The sequence below is a fragment of the Micropterus salmoides genome, unplaced genomic scaffold (genome assembly GCF_014851395.1).
Source record: "Micropterus salmoides isolate LMB-PRFRI ecotype aquatic unplaced genomic scaffold, ASM1485139v1 Ms_hic_scaffold_20, whole genome shotgun sequence".
Taxonomy (NCBI): Eukaryota; Metazoa; Chordata; class Actinopteri; order Centrarchiformes; family Centrarchidae; genus Micropterus; species Micropterus salmoides.
This window is the reverse complement of record NW_024041151.1, coordinates 23075538-23091552: the sequence shown is the minus strand read 5'-3', so window position 1 is coordinate 23091552 and position 16015 is coordinate 23075538. Positions and strand designations below refer to the sequence as shown.

Genomic DNA, 16015 nt, shown 5'->3' with positions numbered 1-16015 from the left:
GCAGTTACAAAGTCCAGATGTGGTAACTGGGGTTGTGTTGTGGTTCAGCAAAGTTCATTCAACTCACACCATATGGGTGACTGAGAGACTGAGAGAATCCCTCTTGGCACTGCAGGTTTATTGAGCTAAAATGCATTTTGTCTTCAGTAGACCCAAAGGAAGCAACAGTACTTAGTCTCTTTAAACACAGTGCAAACACAGCTGCTTATCAATATTGAATTTAGTGACAGGCAATGTGCTGTGTAGTTTTTATGATTCAAGGTGGTTCAGCTTGGCTGAAACACTTTTTGTGTAAACCCATGAGAAATAGCATTTAGAAATAAAACACAGAGCATTTCTCTTACCTCCACTCTACAGGGAAGTGACAATATCCAGAAGATGTCGGATGAAGGGACACAAATAGAAGGAAAGGGCAGAAGAGGGGAGACAGACAGACAAGAGAAGGAAAAAATACAAAAATCAGTCTCAGCAAGAAGAAAAAACCAACCATCGTGCTTCTCTCACCAACTCATAGCTAGCTGTGATTAAACTGAGGGACAAACAGGTGGCTGGACAGTGTGTGTGGTCAGGGAGGAAGGGGTGCTGGTGTGTTTTTTTAGGTGACTGTGGTCAAGGGGTGTGTTGGCGAGTGTCGTCAAGGTATCAACCAAATGGAGGGGGACAACAAACAGCTGAAGCCACACAGAACACAACTAATATAAATGGCAGCTAACATAACTCGAGACAAAGCAGTAGCAATGCCCTAATACAAAGAGACGGAAGAGCTACAAGTATCTAGTTGGTTTTCCACTGATTTCAGAGACAGAGATTTTGGAATGTGTGATATCTTGATTGGAAATGAAAACGTGTCACTACCTGCGACGGTGACTTTAGCAGTTGCCTTGACAGTGTTGGCTCCAGCACTGTGTCTGTTGGAGGCCAGACATGTGTAGAGAGCGGGCTTATTCACCGTCACTTTAAGAACGGACAGGATCACCTCTCCAGTCAAAGTCTCTTCGACCGATGCCCCTGAGATCTGGGGGGGGGGGGGGGCATTGAGAGAAAAGGAAAAGGTAGCAGTAATGTATCATCATGCAAGGACAAATTGCACTTACAAATATACACAACTATATTGGCTTTTATAGGTTTTTGTCAACCTGACTACTGATACTGTCTCATATAAAGTTATTTTAGCAAACTTGGAACTATTAGATTATTTTAGATTATAATAGAAAGATTTATTCATCCCAAATGGGGAAACTCAATTTCTATCAGATCACAACAACATACAACAAAAACAGAAAAGGCAACCATTGCGTGCACACAAGACAAGAAATAAACCCATTAAAAGCCTTCTGCTTTTAATTGTTTGTTTTTTTTAAAGGAACTACTAAGTGTCTTAAAGACACTGTGGATGGTCTAAGATCCATGATCTATTTAAAAATTGAAAAGACACAGAGAACATTAGCAATCATTTGGAGTTGTGTTTCAGGCCACCTGATCTTTTTAACTCTGGGTTGGGTTTTAAATCTGGCTCTGCATATATGAAACAAATATCCCCCCCTAACTTCCATCATGAAATAAAAAATGATTAAAAACATTTAATATGAAAGTGCTCATACACTATTCATAATATACTTTCAAGGGTGTTGAGTTGTTAAAAGTGCCTACACTATGTGACTTGCATTAATATAACTACTTGTAGTCATTTAGAGGATTTAGAAATTTCTGGTATTCACACTGGGCGACGAGATAAAATGTTTTGTTTGTATTCTCACTTACATGTATATAAATGATATATGTGAGAGCCTGTGAGTATGTGTGTGTGTGTGTGTGTGCGCGTGTGTGTGTGTGTGTGTGTGTGTGTGTGTGTGTGTGTGTGTGTGTGTGTGTGTGTGTGTGTGTGTGTGTGTGTGTGAGTGAGTGAGTGAGTTTGTTAGTCATGGTGCTGATGTGCAACGGGTCTATATTTGAAGTTATGTCTGACACCGCCTGTTTTTAGGACGAGCTCGATTAATGACTTCAACTAGCTGCCAGAAAAGCAGCTCACACATGTCATTTTAATCAGCACGCACATACATAGCATTTACCAGCATTATGGGCCTGTAAACACGTTGTAGCTAGCACCCAAGACTATTAAAAAGCCAGACATTGTGTGGTGTACGTCTGCCTCCAATGGCAATCGTAAAAAAATGTCTGCTGCCTAGTTTAACCTTCTCTGACATTCTTAAAGTGTTCCGTGTGTAACGTCATGTCTATGATTAATTTAACCATCACAATGACACATGTAAACATGAGATTATTAGACAAAATGTACGCATCATAAAAATTGGACACTTGGCACTCACAAAATAGGTTTCAGTTATGGTGCTTGTTTAAAAGATTCATCAGCAGGTACCTTTATATCTCCTATAGTTATTTTATCTTTTTATGAACTCTATATTCATCAGCCCTGTGTAACAGCTAAATACCCCAGTCAGACCCCCTTTACAAGTCAACAGTTAACACAAACCATTCAACACCACAAGAACCTTTGTGCTTGCTCCCTTAAAAAAGACAACCCAATTAAAGCTGATAACACTGTGTATCACTGGCTAAATGGAAGGCAATCTCTTCAATCCTCTGTCACCATAATGAGAATTCCATTGCTGTTTATATCACTGATCCCACAGCCACTCTATGAGTGCATTGGCTATGTGTGTGTGTGTGTGTGTGTGTGTGTGTGAGACAGAGAGAGCGGGGGATAAGTGCTTCCTTGAATGCGTTGTTGTTTGCATTCGGTATACTTACTGTATGTGTGTGTGGACGTGTGTTCCTAGTATTCTGGTTTCCCTATTTCCCCTCGCTAATGCACGTAACTACAATACTATGTTTTGTTGATCAAATATATCAATAACACCAGTGTGTTGATGCAGAGACGTGCAGCAACAGGTGTCTCAAAAGAGAAGAACGTCAATTAGCCTAAACCACTTAAGAGCAGCGCAGGTTGCTTCTGTAGACCAAAAAAAACAGAGATCCACTGGGAGAACTGGTACTGAATAAGTCATAGATTTGTTTCCAAATGTACAGTGGGTCAAGCCAGTAAATTGTTGTGTCTGTTCTTTGGATATGCTTGCTAGCTGGGAAGCGTTTTGCTGCTAATATGACAAAATAGACAATGCTAATGTGCTGGTTGCAGGTATAAGCCATTAATCTACTAAATAGCTAGTTATATTGTATTCTTTAGAGCAGTCCAATATAGTTTAATCTCAGATGTATATGAAGATTTGTGAAGATGAAGGTTTCATAACTAAAACTTAATGGGACTGTAAGGCATGTTGGCTTTCTACTCTGTTATTGTCGCAGCTTTCACATTATGTAAGACTCTGCAGCTGACAATGTGTCACAATGTCAGCTACGTGATGAAATTTCTCTGATGCTGGCTGTGTTGACTTGACATTTGAGCCAAACTCAACCACTGTGAAGGAGACAAGAATATTCCTGCAGAGATCACAAGCATTAATGAGAGACAAAGTGGACCGGGCATAGATGGATGGATGGATGGATGGATGGATGGAGATGCCACCATAAACAATGTCATCACTTTGGATTGGATGCTTTTTGACCCTGATAGGGACACATTTATGGACTGAATTCAAATATCAGCATCAATAAAGGACGAGTTAAAAACTCATTTTGGTCAACCCCAAACACTTGCTTTCACACACACAAATGCACATTGAACCTGAACACTTACAGTGTTCCCATTTTCCAGCCAGGTGATTGTGGGGATTGGATTTCCTGTGGCGTTACACTCCAGGGAAATCTGGCTGCCATACGCGACCCTCTTCTCCTTAGGAACCCGCAGGATTCGTGCTGGAGCTGAACACGGAGACACAGTGTGGACATATAAACTCACATACTGCAACCAAACTATTGTATTCCACTGTTTTGACAATTTACAATTTTAAGTACATATGCACATACTAAGCATAGAGAGTGAAAACACATTTAAATACATACCCTGTACCTCTATGCTGACAGGCTTTGAAAAGGCCAGACCAAAGCTATTCCTGGCCACGCAGCGATACTGTCCTGCATCCTCCTTCTGTATGTTGTGGATCTTCAACGCACCATAGTCAAGAACGGTAACACGGTCACTGACCTGGGAGAGATTTGCTGGAATTATTCACCTTTATAATATATAAAAAAAAAGTTTTCATTTGCTTTCAAGCTGTTGTTAAATTAGGTGAAGATTGTTAATTTGTCTATAGAACATAGAAAAGATTTAAATTCAGGTATGATGTAGGTGTGATGCAAATTAGCGACAAAAGGCATTAATGAGAAACCAGGGCTTGAAAAGGGTTCCTAGGTACGTATCGAATATGCACCAACAGGCATTGGGGGAATCCATGAGCTATCTTGGCTTGCAGTCTGAAAGGAAGAGGTGTGATGCGAATTTGCGACAATCAGCATTAACATTATTATAACATCTTCTATCTATCTTTTATCTAATGCTATTGGACACCAGAAAACAAGCCAAAACATAGGACATTTTGAGCTCTTATGTGTTCATTTACAGTCTGGATATTTTTACAGTCTGGACCCATTCCATGTGCAGGTGAGACATATACAAACACTCCAATGACTACCTAACTAAAGCTAAATCAGTGAAATGTCTCATGTAGCTGGAAAACATCCACCAACTGCCTGTTGTTGTTCAATGTTTTGAAGGGAAAGAAGTGCATGCCTTGATAAGCTCATCATCTTTGAGCCAGGTCACATCCGGTTTGGGGTTGCCGAGGGTAACGCAGGGCAACACTGCTTTGGATTCTACCAGAAGGGTTACATTGGTAGGATGGCGCTTGATTTGTGGCTCTGATGTAGAGACAGACAAGACAAGAGAGACAATATTTTGATTAAGCCCTTTGTCTCAGTGCTACTTTGAGTGTGTTGTTCTTAATGGAATTGGACCATGATCTCAAGATTGACTAGACTCCAGTCGTACAACCTTGGAAGAAAGCAGACATACTCATCTTTAGCTGCAGCGCTCCACAGCTCTTGGCTGGCTCCCCAATGCCGTTACTGGCGAGGCAGCAGTACTCTCCATTGTCTGACTCTCTTACATGAGGGATCATTAGCATCTGTCCCTGTTCCCTGGTAATGTACCGGGGGTCATAGTACCTGGGGGGGGGGGGGGGGTGAAGCAAAGCAGAGTCTGATTGTGAGCAGAAGGGACCAGTGGACTTCTTAACATACTTTACTTTTTATTTGTCTTAAAATATTAAAAGCTTTAGAAATATAGGCTATTCTTTAGACAAAATGTGTACCAAACACAGAACAATCAATATATGTTTGTATATGTATGTGACTATCAATGTTTGCAGGCAGCTGGTATTATTTATGTTTTATTCTTGCAAATGTTAGCATTATGTCCAAACATTTTACCAAATTGTTTTAATGTTAGCCTAGCTGCTAGTGTTACATCCAGTATTTTATCATTTATTGCCAGTGTTAGCCAACAGTAGCTAATGTTGACACCATTAACATAGAAACTGCTTTAATGTTTGCCTTTTGCTGTCCAACTTTAGCAGCTAATTTCACTTACTTTTTATCATTTAACTTGTGGTTGATTTAGTTAGAGGCTAATGGTACATACAGGTATTAAATCATTTTTGTCTATTTTACATTGTAATGGTCATTTAGTTATTGACACTGTATCGTGTTATTGTCATCTTAGCCTTTCAGTTAGAAGTGTTTTTGATGTACTTTTTGCTAGTGTTAGCTAATAACAGCTAATGTTGACATTACTAACATTTTTAGAATTTGCCTGAAAGTGAACCTTTTTGACACTAATATGTTTCATACCTCAGTGGGAAAGCGCTGTTTGCATCAAATATATATGTAGCCAAAATAAAGATAAAAACAAGTATTTCACAGATTACCATTGAAGCTTGTGAGATTCCTTAATGAACCTGCAAAGGTAGATTCCTAGAAATATTAGTTGCTGAATAATGAAAGAGGTTAAGGTGTGAACTTACATTATTGGGTGGTTATTCTTGGTCCAAGTGATTTCAGCAGGGGGACGGGACTCCACCTCACAGATGAAGGTGGCATTGTGATCCAGTAGTACATCCAGTGTCTCTAATAAGGTGATGATACGAGGAGCTAGGCAATGAAAACATGAAGACTTTTGTTACAACACAAGAAATCCATCCCGAAAATCTTTTCTAAGTCACTGACAGCATTGATATAAGACTTTTTAATTTTCTTTAAACTACAATACACAGCCATCACGCTTTATTATGCATTGGCACTGAAAATGCCATTGAGCTGAATCACTGTTGTCAGGGAAGTGTAAACAGCTGCATATTTTCAGCACTAAGTATTTGACATTCTTGGCATTCCTGTTTTAGATTTGAGTAGTCTGTTTCGGTCACTCAGCATCCAGCTATGACTGCTGACTAATGGGACAGAGGTTTTAGGGTTTGTTAGCAGGACAGGAGAACAGTGACCGCGAGGGGAAGGCGAGTCTGTTTATTGGTGTAATGACATCTGAAGCATTTGGGATTTTAGTATTGACAGAAAACATAAGGAGAAAAGTATTAGAAGGAAGTAAGGATGACAGAGAAGAAAAGAGGTGAACTCGAGCTAACATTTTGAGGTTTGTTATGGCTTTATTTCTTTATTCAAGCAGAAGATGAAGCAAGGACAGTTTCATTTAACCCCTTGACGCCGATTGTCGCAAATTCGCATCACACCTCTTCCTTTCAGACTGCAAGCCAAGATAGCTCATGGATTCCCCCAATGCCTGTTGTCGCTAATTTGCATCACACCTACATCATACCTGAATTTATATCTTTTCTATGTTCTATAGACAAATTAACATTCTTCACTTAATTTAACAACAGCTTGAATGCAAATGAAAACACAAATAATTTAAAAAAAAATTTTTTGTAAAACAATTCAGGCGTCAAGGGGTTAAGGTTCAAGGATAGGCTCCATTCCCAGTGCTCACACTGTTCTCTACTATCCCATTTCAAGAGATGGTATTTGTTAAAAGGAAAGTGTGTAAATTAACAGTTTACAGTTCACTGCATTTACAATTATTAAAATTATCAAAACCACCTGCCACCTAATATAAACCTGGTGAATCCAGAGTAAAGATGTGATCAATATTTGTTTCATGCATATAGTCAGCTTCAGTCATGAAAGGGAGTAGTAAGAAAAAAAGGAGAAGAGGGATTATTTTTAGACAAGTGAGACACAGGTTAAAAGGAAGGCAACTCAGTATTAGTAAGGTAGTCTGATATTTATTTTTTTACTCTAGTGAATATATTGACAAGGAGAAAATAAGAGGGAGAGTAAAAACAAACAAAAAGACATGTTGAAAGGGAAAACCCATGGAAGAATATAGTAGTATCACAGGGGTGAGGCAGTAACTGTTTATATGTGGATTCAGATCAGAGACATCAGGGTTGCTTTAAACTTTGTATGAACTAAGAAGAGAACAGAGGAGAGAAGAAGAAGTCAAAACAGAGGAGGGGAAAAGGAACGGAGAGGAAAGTGAAGAAGAAAATGAAAGGAGGATAAAGGAAAGGATCAGGATTTAAAGAACATTATGCTTGTTTTGTCTCTTGTGAAACAAAGATTTCACAATAACATAGCCTCCCTACATGCCCACCCCAACCCTAGGTCACTGCTGCTGTTTGACTCATGAAGGGGTGAAAGAAAGCTACTGTAAATCAAACTGAAACCCTGGTATGAGGTTAAACGTTGGCTTGAAACTATTTTAGCCAAGGTCAAAATAAGGTGAAATATCTCACTAGTACCTGCTTTATAAAGTGATTTCCCATTGTTATTTTTAGCCATGCTAGCAGCATGGCTCTATGAAAGGCAACAGTGGTGTGTTGGTCAGGATGTCCACCACAATTAATGTTGTACAGACATTCAGGTTTCCCAGAGGATGAATCCTAATGACTTTGATGATCCTCTGACTTTTTAGAGGCATCATCAGGTCAGAATTTTAATTTGTGCATTACTTTGGTTTATGCCCAAATACTTGAAAACTATAATGACATCAGCCTCAGCTAAATAGTTTTTAGCATTAGCATAGAGTCCTCTGAAAGTCAGAAAATACTTACACAGATTCAATAATAATGTTGACTGTACTTGCAGCACATTATAGTAGAGCCTGGGTTTTTGGAGTGGGTTAGTTGCAAAATGTCTTTTCCCCCACTATGTTAGTTTTGCTATTGCCAATATTATGTCTGACCAGATGGACAACATCTGAAGAGTTTCACTGTGACTCATGTTTAAAAGAGAGCCTCTCTGGATTTGACCTTGTGAGAGGTTCTTGTTTGGAAATGCTGTTTGGACACCAGACATGATACAGGGCTGTCAAGGTCCTTAGAGGAGGCCAATTACAGTGATCCCATCTGCTCTCTACATATGTTGTAAAAACCTTCTTGATCCGAACCAACTGCCTCTTATTATCGTTTGCTTTCCTTATTTTTACTGTTTGTGGTTTCACTCCATAACATAAATATATACATTTGCTGGTGTGCAGCAGAAAACGTCTCGGGTTACGTATGTAACCCTGGTTCCCCGAGAAGGGGAACGAGACACTGCGTCGGTTACGACACTATGGGAACGCCTCTAGGCGAAGCAGGTCTGAACGTGAATGAAATCACTCCAATCCTATTGGCTTGTTGCTAGAACGGTAAGGTGTGACGGAATAACCGGAGGAGTATAAAGCACACCTGTACACACTCATCATTAGCTTCAGGCGGGGAGAGAGGTGCGGCGGGCCGACGCAGTGTCTCGTTCCCCTTCTCGGGGAACCAGGGTTACATATGTAACCCGAGACGTTCCACTTCGAGGGAATTCGAACTGCGTCGGTTACGACACTATGGGAACGAGATACCCACTAAACCGTGCCGAAAACCCCGCCTGCCCCAGTGTGCAATAAAGTGGCACTACTAAGAGGAGAGCGCACGAGTGCCAGGTGCCGAAGGAAGGTCAAGACTGTAAACCGAATGAACGTGTGCGGAGTGGCCTAGCCAGCCGCTACACAAATATCCTGCAAAGAGGCCCCGGAAAGGAGGACTTGAGAGGCCGCCATGCCTCTGGTAGAATGAGCCCTCACAGCCACAGGTGAAGGCAAACCACGCACCTGATAGGCCAGGGAAATAGTCTGAACAATCCAGTTGCTAATAGTATGTTAGCACAGCCCTGGGGGACCCAAAACACACTAGCAGCTGGTCAGCCTTCCTCCAACGGGAGGACCTCTGAGTGTAAATACTCAGTGCTCTGACAGGGCAGAGCAGATGAAGTCTCCCGTCCTCCGCCGTCACATGAGGTGGAGGATGAAATGCCTGCAGCACTGTGGACCCTGCCGCACAAGAAGGCACTTTAGGGATGTATCCTGGACGAGGGTGCAGGATAGCCCTAATATTCCCCGGGGCAAACTCCAGGCTTTGCAGGGAAACCGAAAGCGCTTGGAGATCCCCCACCCTCCTCAGAGAGGTGATAGCAAGGAGAAAGGCCATCTTGAGGGTCAAGTGCTTAGCCTCAGCTGACTCCAGGGGTTCGAAGGGGGCCCCAAGAACCACCGCCAGATCCCGAGTGGGAACCTTGGACCGAGTCGCAGTTCTCATCCTCCGGGCACCACGGAGGATCCGTGTGGACGGGGTCCTGACGCTGAGGAGGGTCTCGACTGCTCCGGCTGTTAGACCCGCCTCTAGGTACTGTGCCCAAATGTATTTTACAACAGATGCCATCAATGTTAATTATTATTACTTTTAACTTGCATCTTTTCTGTGTTTGTTCATTTCCTCCAGTACCCAGTAGGTCTCTGTCAACTTTTAAACCATCCTTTGGTTCCTTTGGTGTTTGCTTTGATTTGCAGTTCATCCTCTAGGATTTTTTCCCTACTTTGAAACAAATTGTAAACAGTTTTCTCTCTGACTCATGCAGACCAGATACAAGATTTTATGTTCTTCTTTTTTTTTTAATTGATAATTTCATTATGGTCAAACAAGAGCAAACACAAAAATAGTATTGTTCTCGTGGCACGTCATGTCTGCTAGGGAGTCATCCATTGTTTGTAGAGGTTCGGTTCACACAGACCAGCTGAGCAACATTAAACACCCTCTTTAACCTATCACAATGCCTTTAAATGCATAAGTGGTCTTGATTCACGCTTCTAGGGCATATTTACAATAATACTGGCCTCCGGCGTAGTTGACTAAAAGACATTGTGCTTTTGACAGAAAATGTTGATTCTACATGTATTTGTCTGCAGGAAAGGAGGTGTAATATTGTTTTGGTTCATGCTGTCACTAGTTGATTAACATTCATTTTAACTGTTTGTTCACACTCATTTCAAATGAAATCAAACACAGCAAATAAAAGACAGCTCAGCCTAGCAGAACACATGAAAGTGAATCCTTTTGTGACATCCATCTCAGCTTTGCTCAACTTCACCCACGCCTCAGAGCCACAACAAAGAGGCAATAATAATTATATAATAATGCATTTTACAGCACTTGTCAATCCAGAGTTGCTAAATATTCGTTTGTAGCCACAGCTTGTAAAACTGTCCTCACTCCAGTCACGGGTGATTACATTAGATCTTGAAAACCCAAACCTTGCTCGTACTCGGTCCCTCCATTTTATTTTAGTCTAACAGCGTTTTTGCGTTTTTACCTAGCTTTACTGTGAAGCTGGGAGACAGCTGACTCTGTCCAACATTAAAAACTACTGCTGACTAATTAACACATACAGTATCTTGTTTGTGTAACCAGTACATTCAAGGACATTTAAAAACATCAACTTATGGTATTTAGGAGGAATTTCATGCTGGTAATCAAAGCATACTGTATAAGGACTCACAATCTTTACTGTCCAACACACTCTATTACCTTCGGGTACTGAGGATGCGGTAGCCCTGGAAAGAATTCCAATGATTCTGACAATATTGTATTTGCACAACATCGTCATTAGTTGTTTTCTGCTACCATATGAACCTTCCAGACCTCTCAGGTCATCTGTGACAGGCCCGTTTTATGTCCCCAGAGTCAAAACTAAGCATGAAGAAGAAGCGTTCAGTTTTTATGCTCCATATGTCTGGAACAAACTCCCAGAAAACTGCAGATCTACCAAAACTCTCAGTTCTTTTAATTCAAGACTGAAGACTTTTCTTTTAAACCCTGCCTTTTATTAAATCAAATTTAAGGCTTTTGATTAATATCTTACACTGTCCTGTTTTATTCTATTCTATGTTGCTTTTCTGTTTTATGTAAGACACTTTGAATTGCCTAGTTGTTGGAATGTGTTACACAAATAAACTTGACTTTCCTTGCTTAAAGTGTTTGGTAACATTACTGACAGGCAAATCATTTTTCTCACTCGGATCTACAAATTAGTGCTGACAGGATGCCTTCAGTGATTTGGACCAACAAGAAAGATGCCATCCACATTCGTTTCAAGCTTCTAATCACCGATACATTACACAACGCACAGGCCGTCTGCCAAGTCCAGCCCAACACCGTGTCAACTCAACCTAGTTTACCAGCTACAATATCTACCCCGACAGAATGTGACAGCATCTACACCACCTGTTTCTCTGACTGTACTGTACATCTGTACTAATAAAACATGTATTGTATGTCAAGGCCTGTGTATGGAACTGTAAAATTGTGCCAGCATTCGATATGGTACCCATCTCACATGTCCTGAAATCCTGATGCCACAGCTGAACTTGCTGTCAAAAGTCAGCCCACAAGACGTCCATTTTTTCATTATATCTGGACCTTTTATCTTTTCATTATCAATGCGCTTTCATATGGCAAGTGCAAAACAGATGAGAGGTTTATTACAGCTATTGAAGTTGATTAAAGCCTCTGAGTTCGATTACTGAAGAAACACAGGAATTAAAGTTGCATGGTGCCCACTTAGTTTCTGATCATGTTCGCACGGCACGGCTGTGGTGGAGGCGAATCATCTGCAAACAGCAAAGGGAATAACCAGTTCCTAACCACCTTTACAACAGCCTGCAGAGAGGATATGCCAGAATGTAGGAAGGATATAGATTTAGTCACATTTACACTATGTAGGCCTATAAACACCTTCTCCTTTTCCCTGCAGGATGCGGTGGAAAACAGGTGATGTGTACGTATGTGGGGAAACTCAACCTGCATTCTCTTTAGGAAAAGTCTTTACACACGGTTAAAAAAACTCAAGTGCCAGAATAGAGGATGCTCTCCATGATATTTATTTGTTACTTACCTATGCATTGTTGAATATGTTATCTTTAGCCTACTGAGCTTTTCATATTTACTCACACATTGGTGCACATTCAGAGATAAGATTTAGCAAAATCTCTATATTGTAAATACAGCACCGGGCTATATTGCTTATCCATGTCCCTTTTCCTTCTTCTGTTTTGTACATTGTTTACATTTTGTGACACTTATTACTATATCTTAGTAAGCACAAGACAGTTTCTTCTCTTCTATTAATGAAGGCATACAAAAGTCACAGTGTTTTAGGTGTGCAATACTTCAATATGCTTTTGATAAACCTATGTTACAAAACACACTCTTAACAACTCTGCAAGCAAATGAAAAACTCATGTACCTCTCTGTATCCCGTAACTTGAGGTGACCAGAACCAGCAGAAAGAGGATCTTGAAGACTGAAATGGTTTCTACAATCTTCATCCTGGCTCTAGAACGCCTTGACAAATCTTTTTCACCGGTACAGAATAAGCTGGTGGTTAGAATCCCATAGCAGGTAAGGCGATGCTCTTGTTGGTTCACTCGGTGTGTTTCTTCACTGTGTGCGTCTGCGTCTTAGCCAGGGACAGCCATGAGCTCTGTGCTCAACAAGCACCAGCTCAGTCACTCTGTGTGTGTGTGTGTGTGTGTGTGTGTGTTTGTGATGGACAGTGGCAGCTGCTAGCTGTCCTCATGTACAGTCACTCACAGGTTTTGTAGCCACGCTCAAAGCTCCAATGCCTTTAGAGTGTTATCCTCATTCACAGTAATCAACAACAGTGTCAGTCCACTGTTTATTCATCGAAACACAGAAAAAGCTGCATTCAAGGTTCTGCGCTTTAGGGCCATTTTAGTTGACATAAAGTACATTTGTCTCAGTGAAGCTATATACCAGAAGTCCAAAACTCAGAGATAGCAAACATTGCTGCACAAATATAGTACAAATCCACTTTTCAATCACTTTTTTGCTGTCACATATCTCCAATCCCATTTGTATCCAATCTAGTCCAAGTTTCAACTTCTGTAACACAGAATTTTACCCAATATAGGACAGGATAGATTACCAGTCAAATACAGTAAGCTACAATATATGGTATGTGCATCTGAACCTTCTTTTCTCATTAATATGCTGTTTTATATGCAGATAAACAACATTAAAAATATGTGTGAAGCATCACATACTGGAAAACAGCTGTCCATATTTTTACAAAGAAATGTACACACAGGCGTATTCCAACTCGCTACTTAACATGTATTTACTTTTACACTTTGATGCACACACACACACACACAGAGTCCAGGAGACAGCCTTTGTGTCCACCTGTTGCCTGCCAGCCTGTATGTCCTGTTTTATTTTAGGAAAGGAATGGCATTTCAGTTCATTCGCTCCTTATCCATTCTGCTTTGGATGGAGTCAACTATTGTGCTTCCCTTGGCAGGCACAGTTAGCATTACACATTGTTGTTAAGGAACAACTAGCGTTCTAAGACTTTTTCTTTTTTTAATTAGGTTTAACTGTTGGCCTTAACAAAAGTGATATAGTTGTGACTGTTGTTTTGTATGAGGCTTCAATTGTATATTACGGACAATACCATCACTTGTGATAGTGAGGCTGCCGTTCATGATGCCATACCCTTGTCTTTTGTCTTGTCATGTGCCAAAGCTAGTAGATGTAGTTTCTTGCCCAGTGTTTGTCTTTCAGTGGGTCCCTTCCTTTATCCCTTTTATACTGTACATTTGTGCAACTCTCATCTCCCTCCATCTTCATGTCTTAGATCAAACAACGCACGCACATATATATATATATATATATATATATATATATATACACACACACACACACACACAAGCAGACCAGTATATGATTTTAGTAGTTCTTGTTCTTGTTGCCACTTCACACCACTAGGTGGTGCTGCCATGCAAGGTAATTTGTACTTCATGGCAGAATAAGAGTAAGCTTCTTTTTCAGCAGTATTTTTTTCTAATAAATGCAGCGCACCTCCGCATCTAAAACACATCTGAGGATGCAAACCCTGACAAAAACAAAAACAAAACCCATTACATTGTCAAACTACTACTTTGTCATGGACCACTGACTCAGCAGTATAATTCTGGACAACTTTAGTACTGATACTCTGACTCCCTCTGCTGACACAGGTGTTCAACTGCTCTTGAATTAGCACCACAACAGTAAAATGTATATTGTGCAAAACGTTTTGCAAACATGTTTAAAAAGATATTTTATTTATTTAAGAAAAAACTGGATACTGCTTGTGTTGTAGTCTGTTGGAGCCTGCTGGCATAAGGCTTCTGTCCTATGGGATTAATATTCTGCCTTGATTCAAAACTGAAAAAATAAAGCTCTGAAAGCTTGAAAACTCAAAATCTTACAAAAAAAAGTTTTGCAAGATCGAAAACTAAGATTTGCAAGCTTGCAAAATGTAAACAATTAAAAAAATCTCTGCAAACATTATGTTGTTTTTGAGTTTTCCTTCTTCAGAGTTTCAAATTTGTCAGTGTTCTCCCAGTGTATTAATTTGTTGTTCAGGTTTGAAACCTTGTAAATGGTGATCTGAAAACTGGTGTGCAAATGTGTGTGAAAAAAAGTTTTGAAACTCTGAAAATTGAGTTTCAAAAGGGCGAAACTTTATTACATTACATTTGCACTCCTATTGCAGACTATTTTTTCAGAACTGAGTTTAAAACACCCACTTTGCCGAGATACGCCTACACAGTTGCGAGCTAGCGACTCACGTGATTTGTGGCAGTGTTGTCACGCAGCTCTGCTCTGAAACTCAGAAACTCAGACTGAGCGAAAATTAAGTTTCGCAACCTCGGAACTTAAAAAAAAGGCCTGCAGGCAGGGCCTTCTGCTCTTGGCCAAGCTTGGCTGTCTGCTGAAGTACGGTCCAATCACAAGTCATATTTACTGGATAGAGGGATTGACAGACTGCTCCGCCAATGACAGACGCGGACAGGTTACGTGTTCAGGAAGCACGGCTCCCTGGACGGGCTGGCCGTCTCCGTCCAAGCGGTGCATGGATGTGGAAAAGGAATCTGTAAGGGGTAGTAGTTCAGGGCGGTTTGTTCATCAGCGCGATGTCACCCGTGGTGTTGTGTCGGGAGATGCAGTAACTGAACCAGCGGTGAGTAAGAAATAGTATAAATAACATGTAATTTGTTAAGCTATGAGGAGATGGAAAAGTCCGCTAGCCGCTAGGCTAATTTATGCTGCGTAAAATGCTAAACTTACAGTAAACTATCAATGGAGACTATCAACCAGACAAATCTCGACAGTTATTAAGCCAAAATATATGCTTTTGTTAAATGTGATTATTCTATTAAACCACGTTTTATGTGTGGTAGTGCAGTCATTTTAAAGTTGACTTTACTGTAGTTAACCAGTAACAACTATTTGTATTGTTGTTTTTTTCTTAGAAGAAGACATATATTTGTGGACAGCTTCATCCTGGAGTTCATTGTTATTGTCTACAATGAATGAACAATGACCATTAACAGATGGGTTGCCATTCATCAGTTCATCCTCAAAGACACCTTTGGATGTAAAGGCAACTACTTTTTTTATTGAAAACTAAACTGACTCACAATAATCTGATTCAGCTGTCAAATGTTTTTAGGTGCAGCAAATCCAAGCTAAAGAACGATCTTGCGAAACTTTTTTTTGTAAGATTTTGAGTTTTCAAACACTTAGTTTCAACCTTTCAGAACTTTATTTTCAGTTTTGAATCAAGGAAGGATATTAATCCCATACTGTCC

The 16015-nt window shown here is 40.3% G+C and overlaps 1 protein-coding gene across 1 annotated transcript in view; it reads right to left on the bottom strand.

The window, feature by feature from the left end:
- musk (muscle, skeletal, receptor tyrosine kinase) overlaps positions 1-12881 on the bottom strand; it is a 31724-nt gene extending 18843 nt beyond the window's left edge. Inside the window, exons 1-8 of the mRNA XM_038734706.1 lie at positions 12601-12881; positions 6000-6126; positions 4991-5142; positions 4709-4836; positions 3982-4123; positions 3716-3840; positions 856-1015; positions 345-351 (exon numbers count right to left, since the gene is read on the bottom strand). Of these exons, the coding sequence (XP_038590634.1) occupies positions 345-351; positions 856-1015; positions 3716-3840; positions 3982-4123; positions 4709-4836; positions 4991-5142; positions 6000-6126; positions 12601-12682 (923 nt within the window). The 5' untranslated portion in view covers positions 12683-12881. The remainder of the gene's footprint in view (positions 1-344; positions 352-855; positions 1016-3715; positions 3841-3981; positions 4124-4708; positions 4837-4990; positions 5143-5999; positions 6127-12600) is intronic.
- Between the last annotated feature and the right edge of the window lie 3134 nt (positions 12882-16015).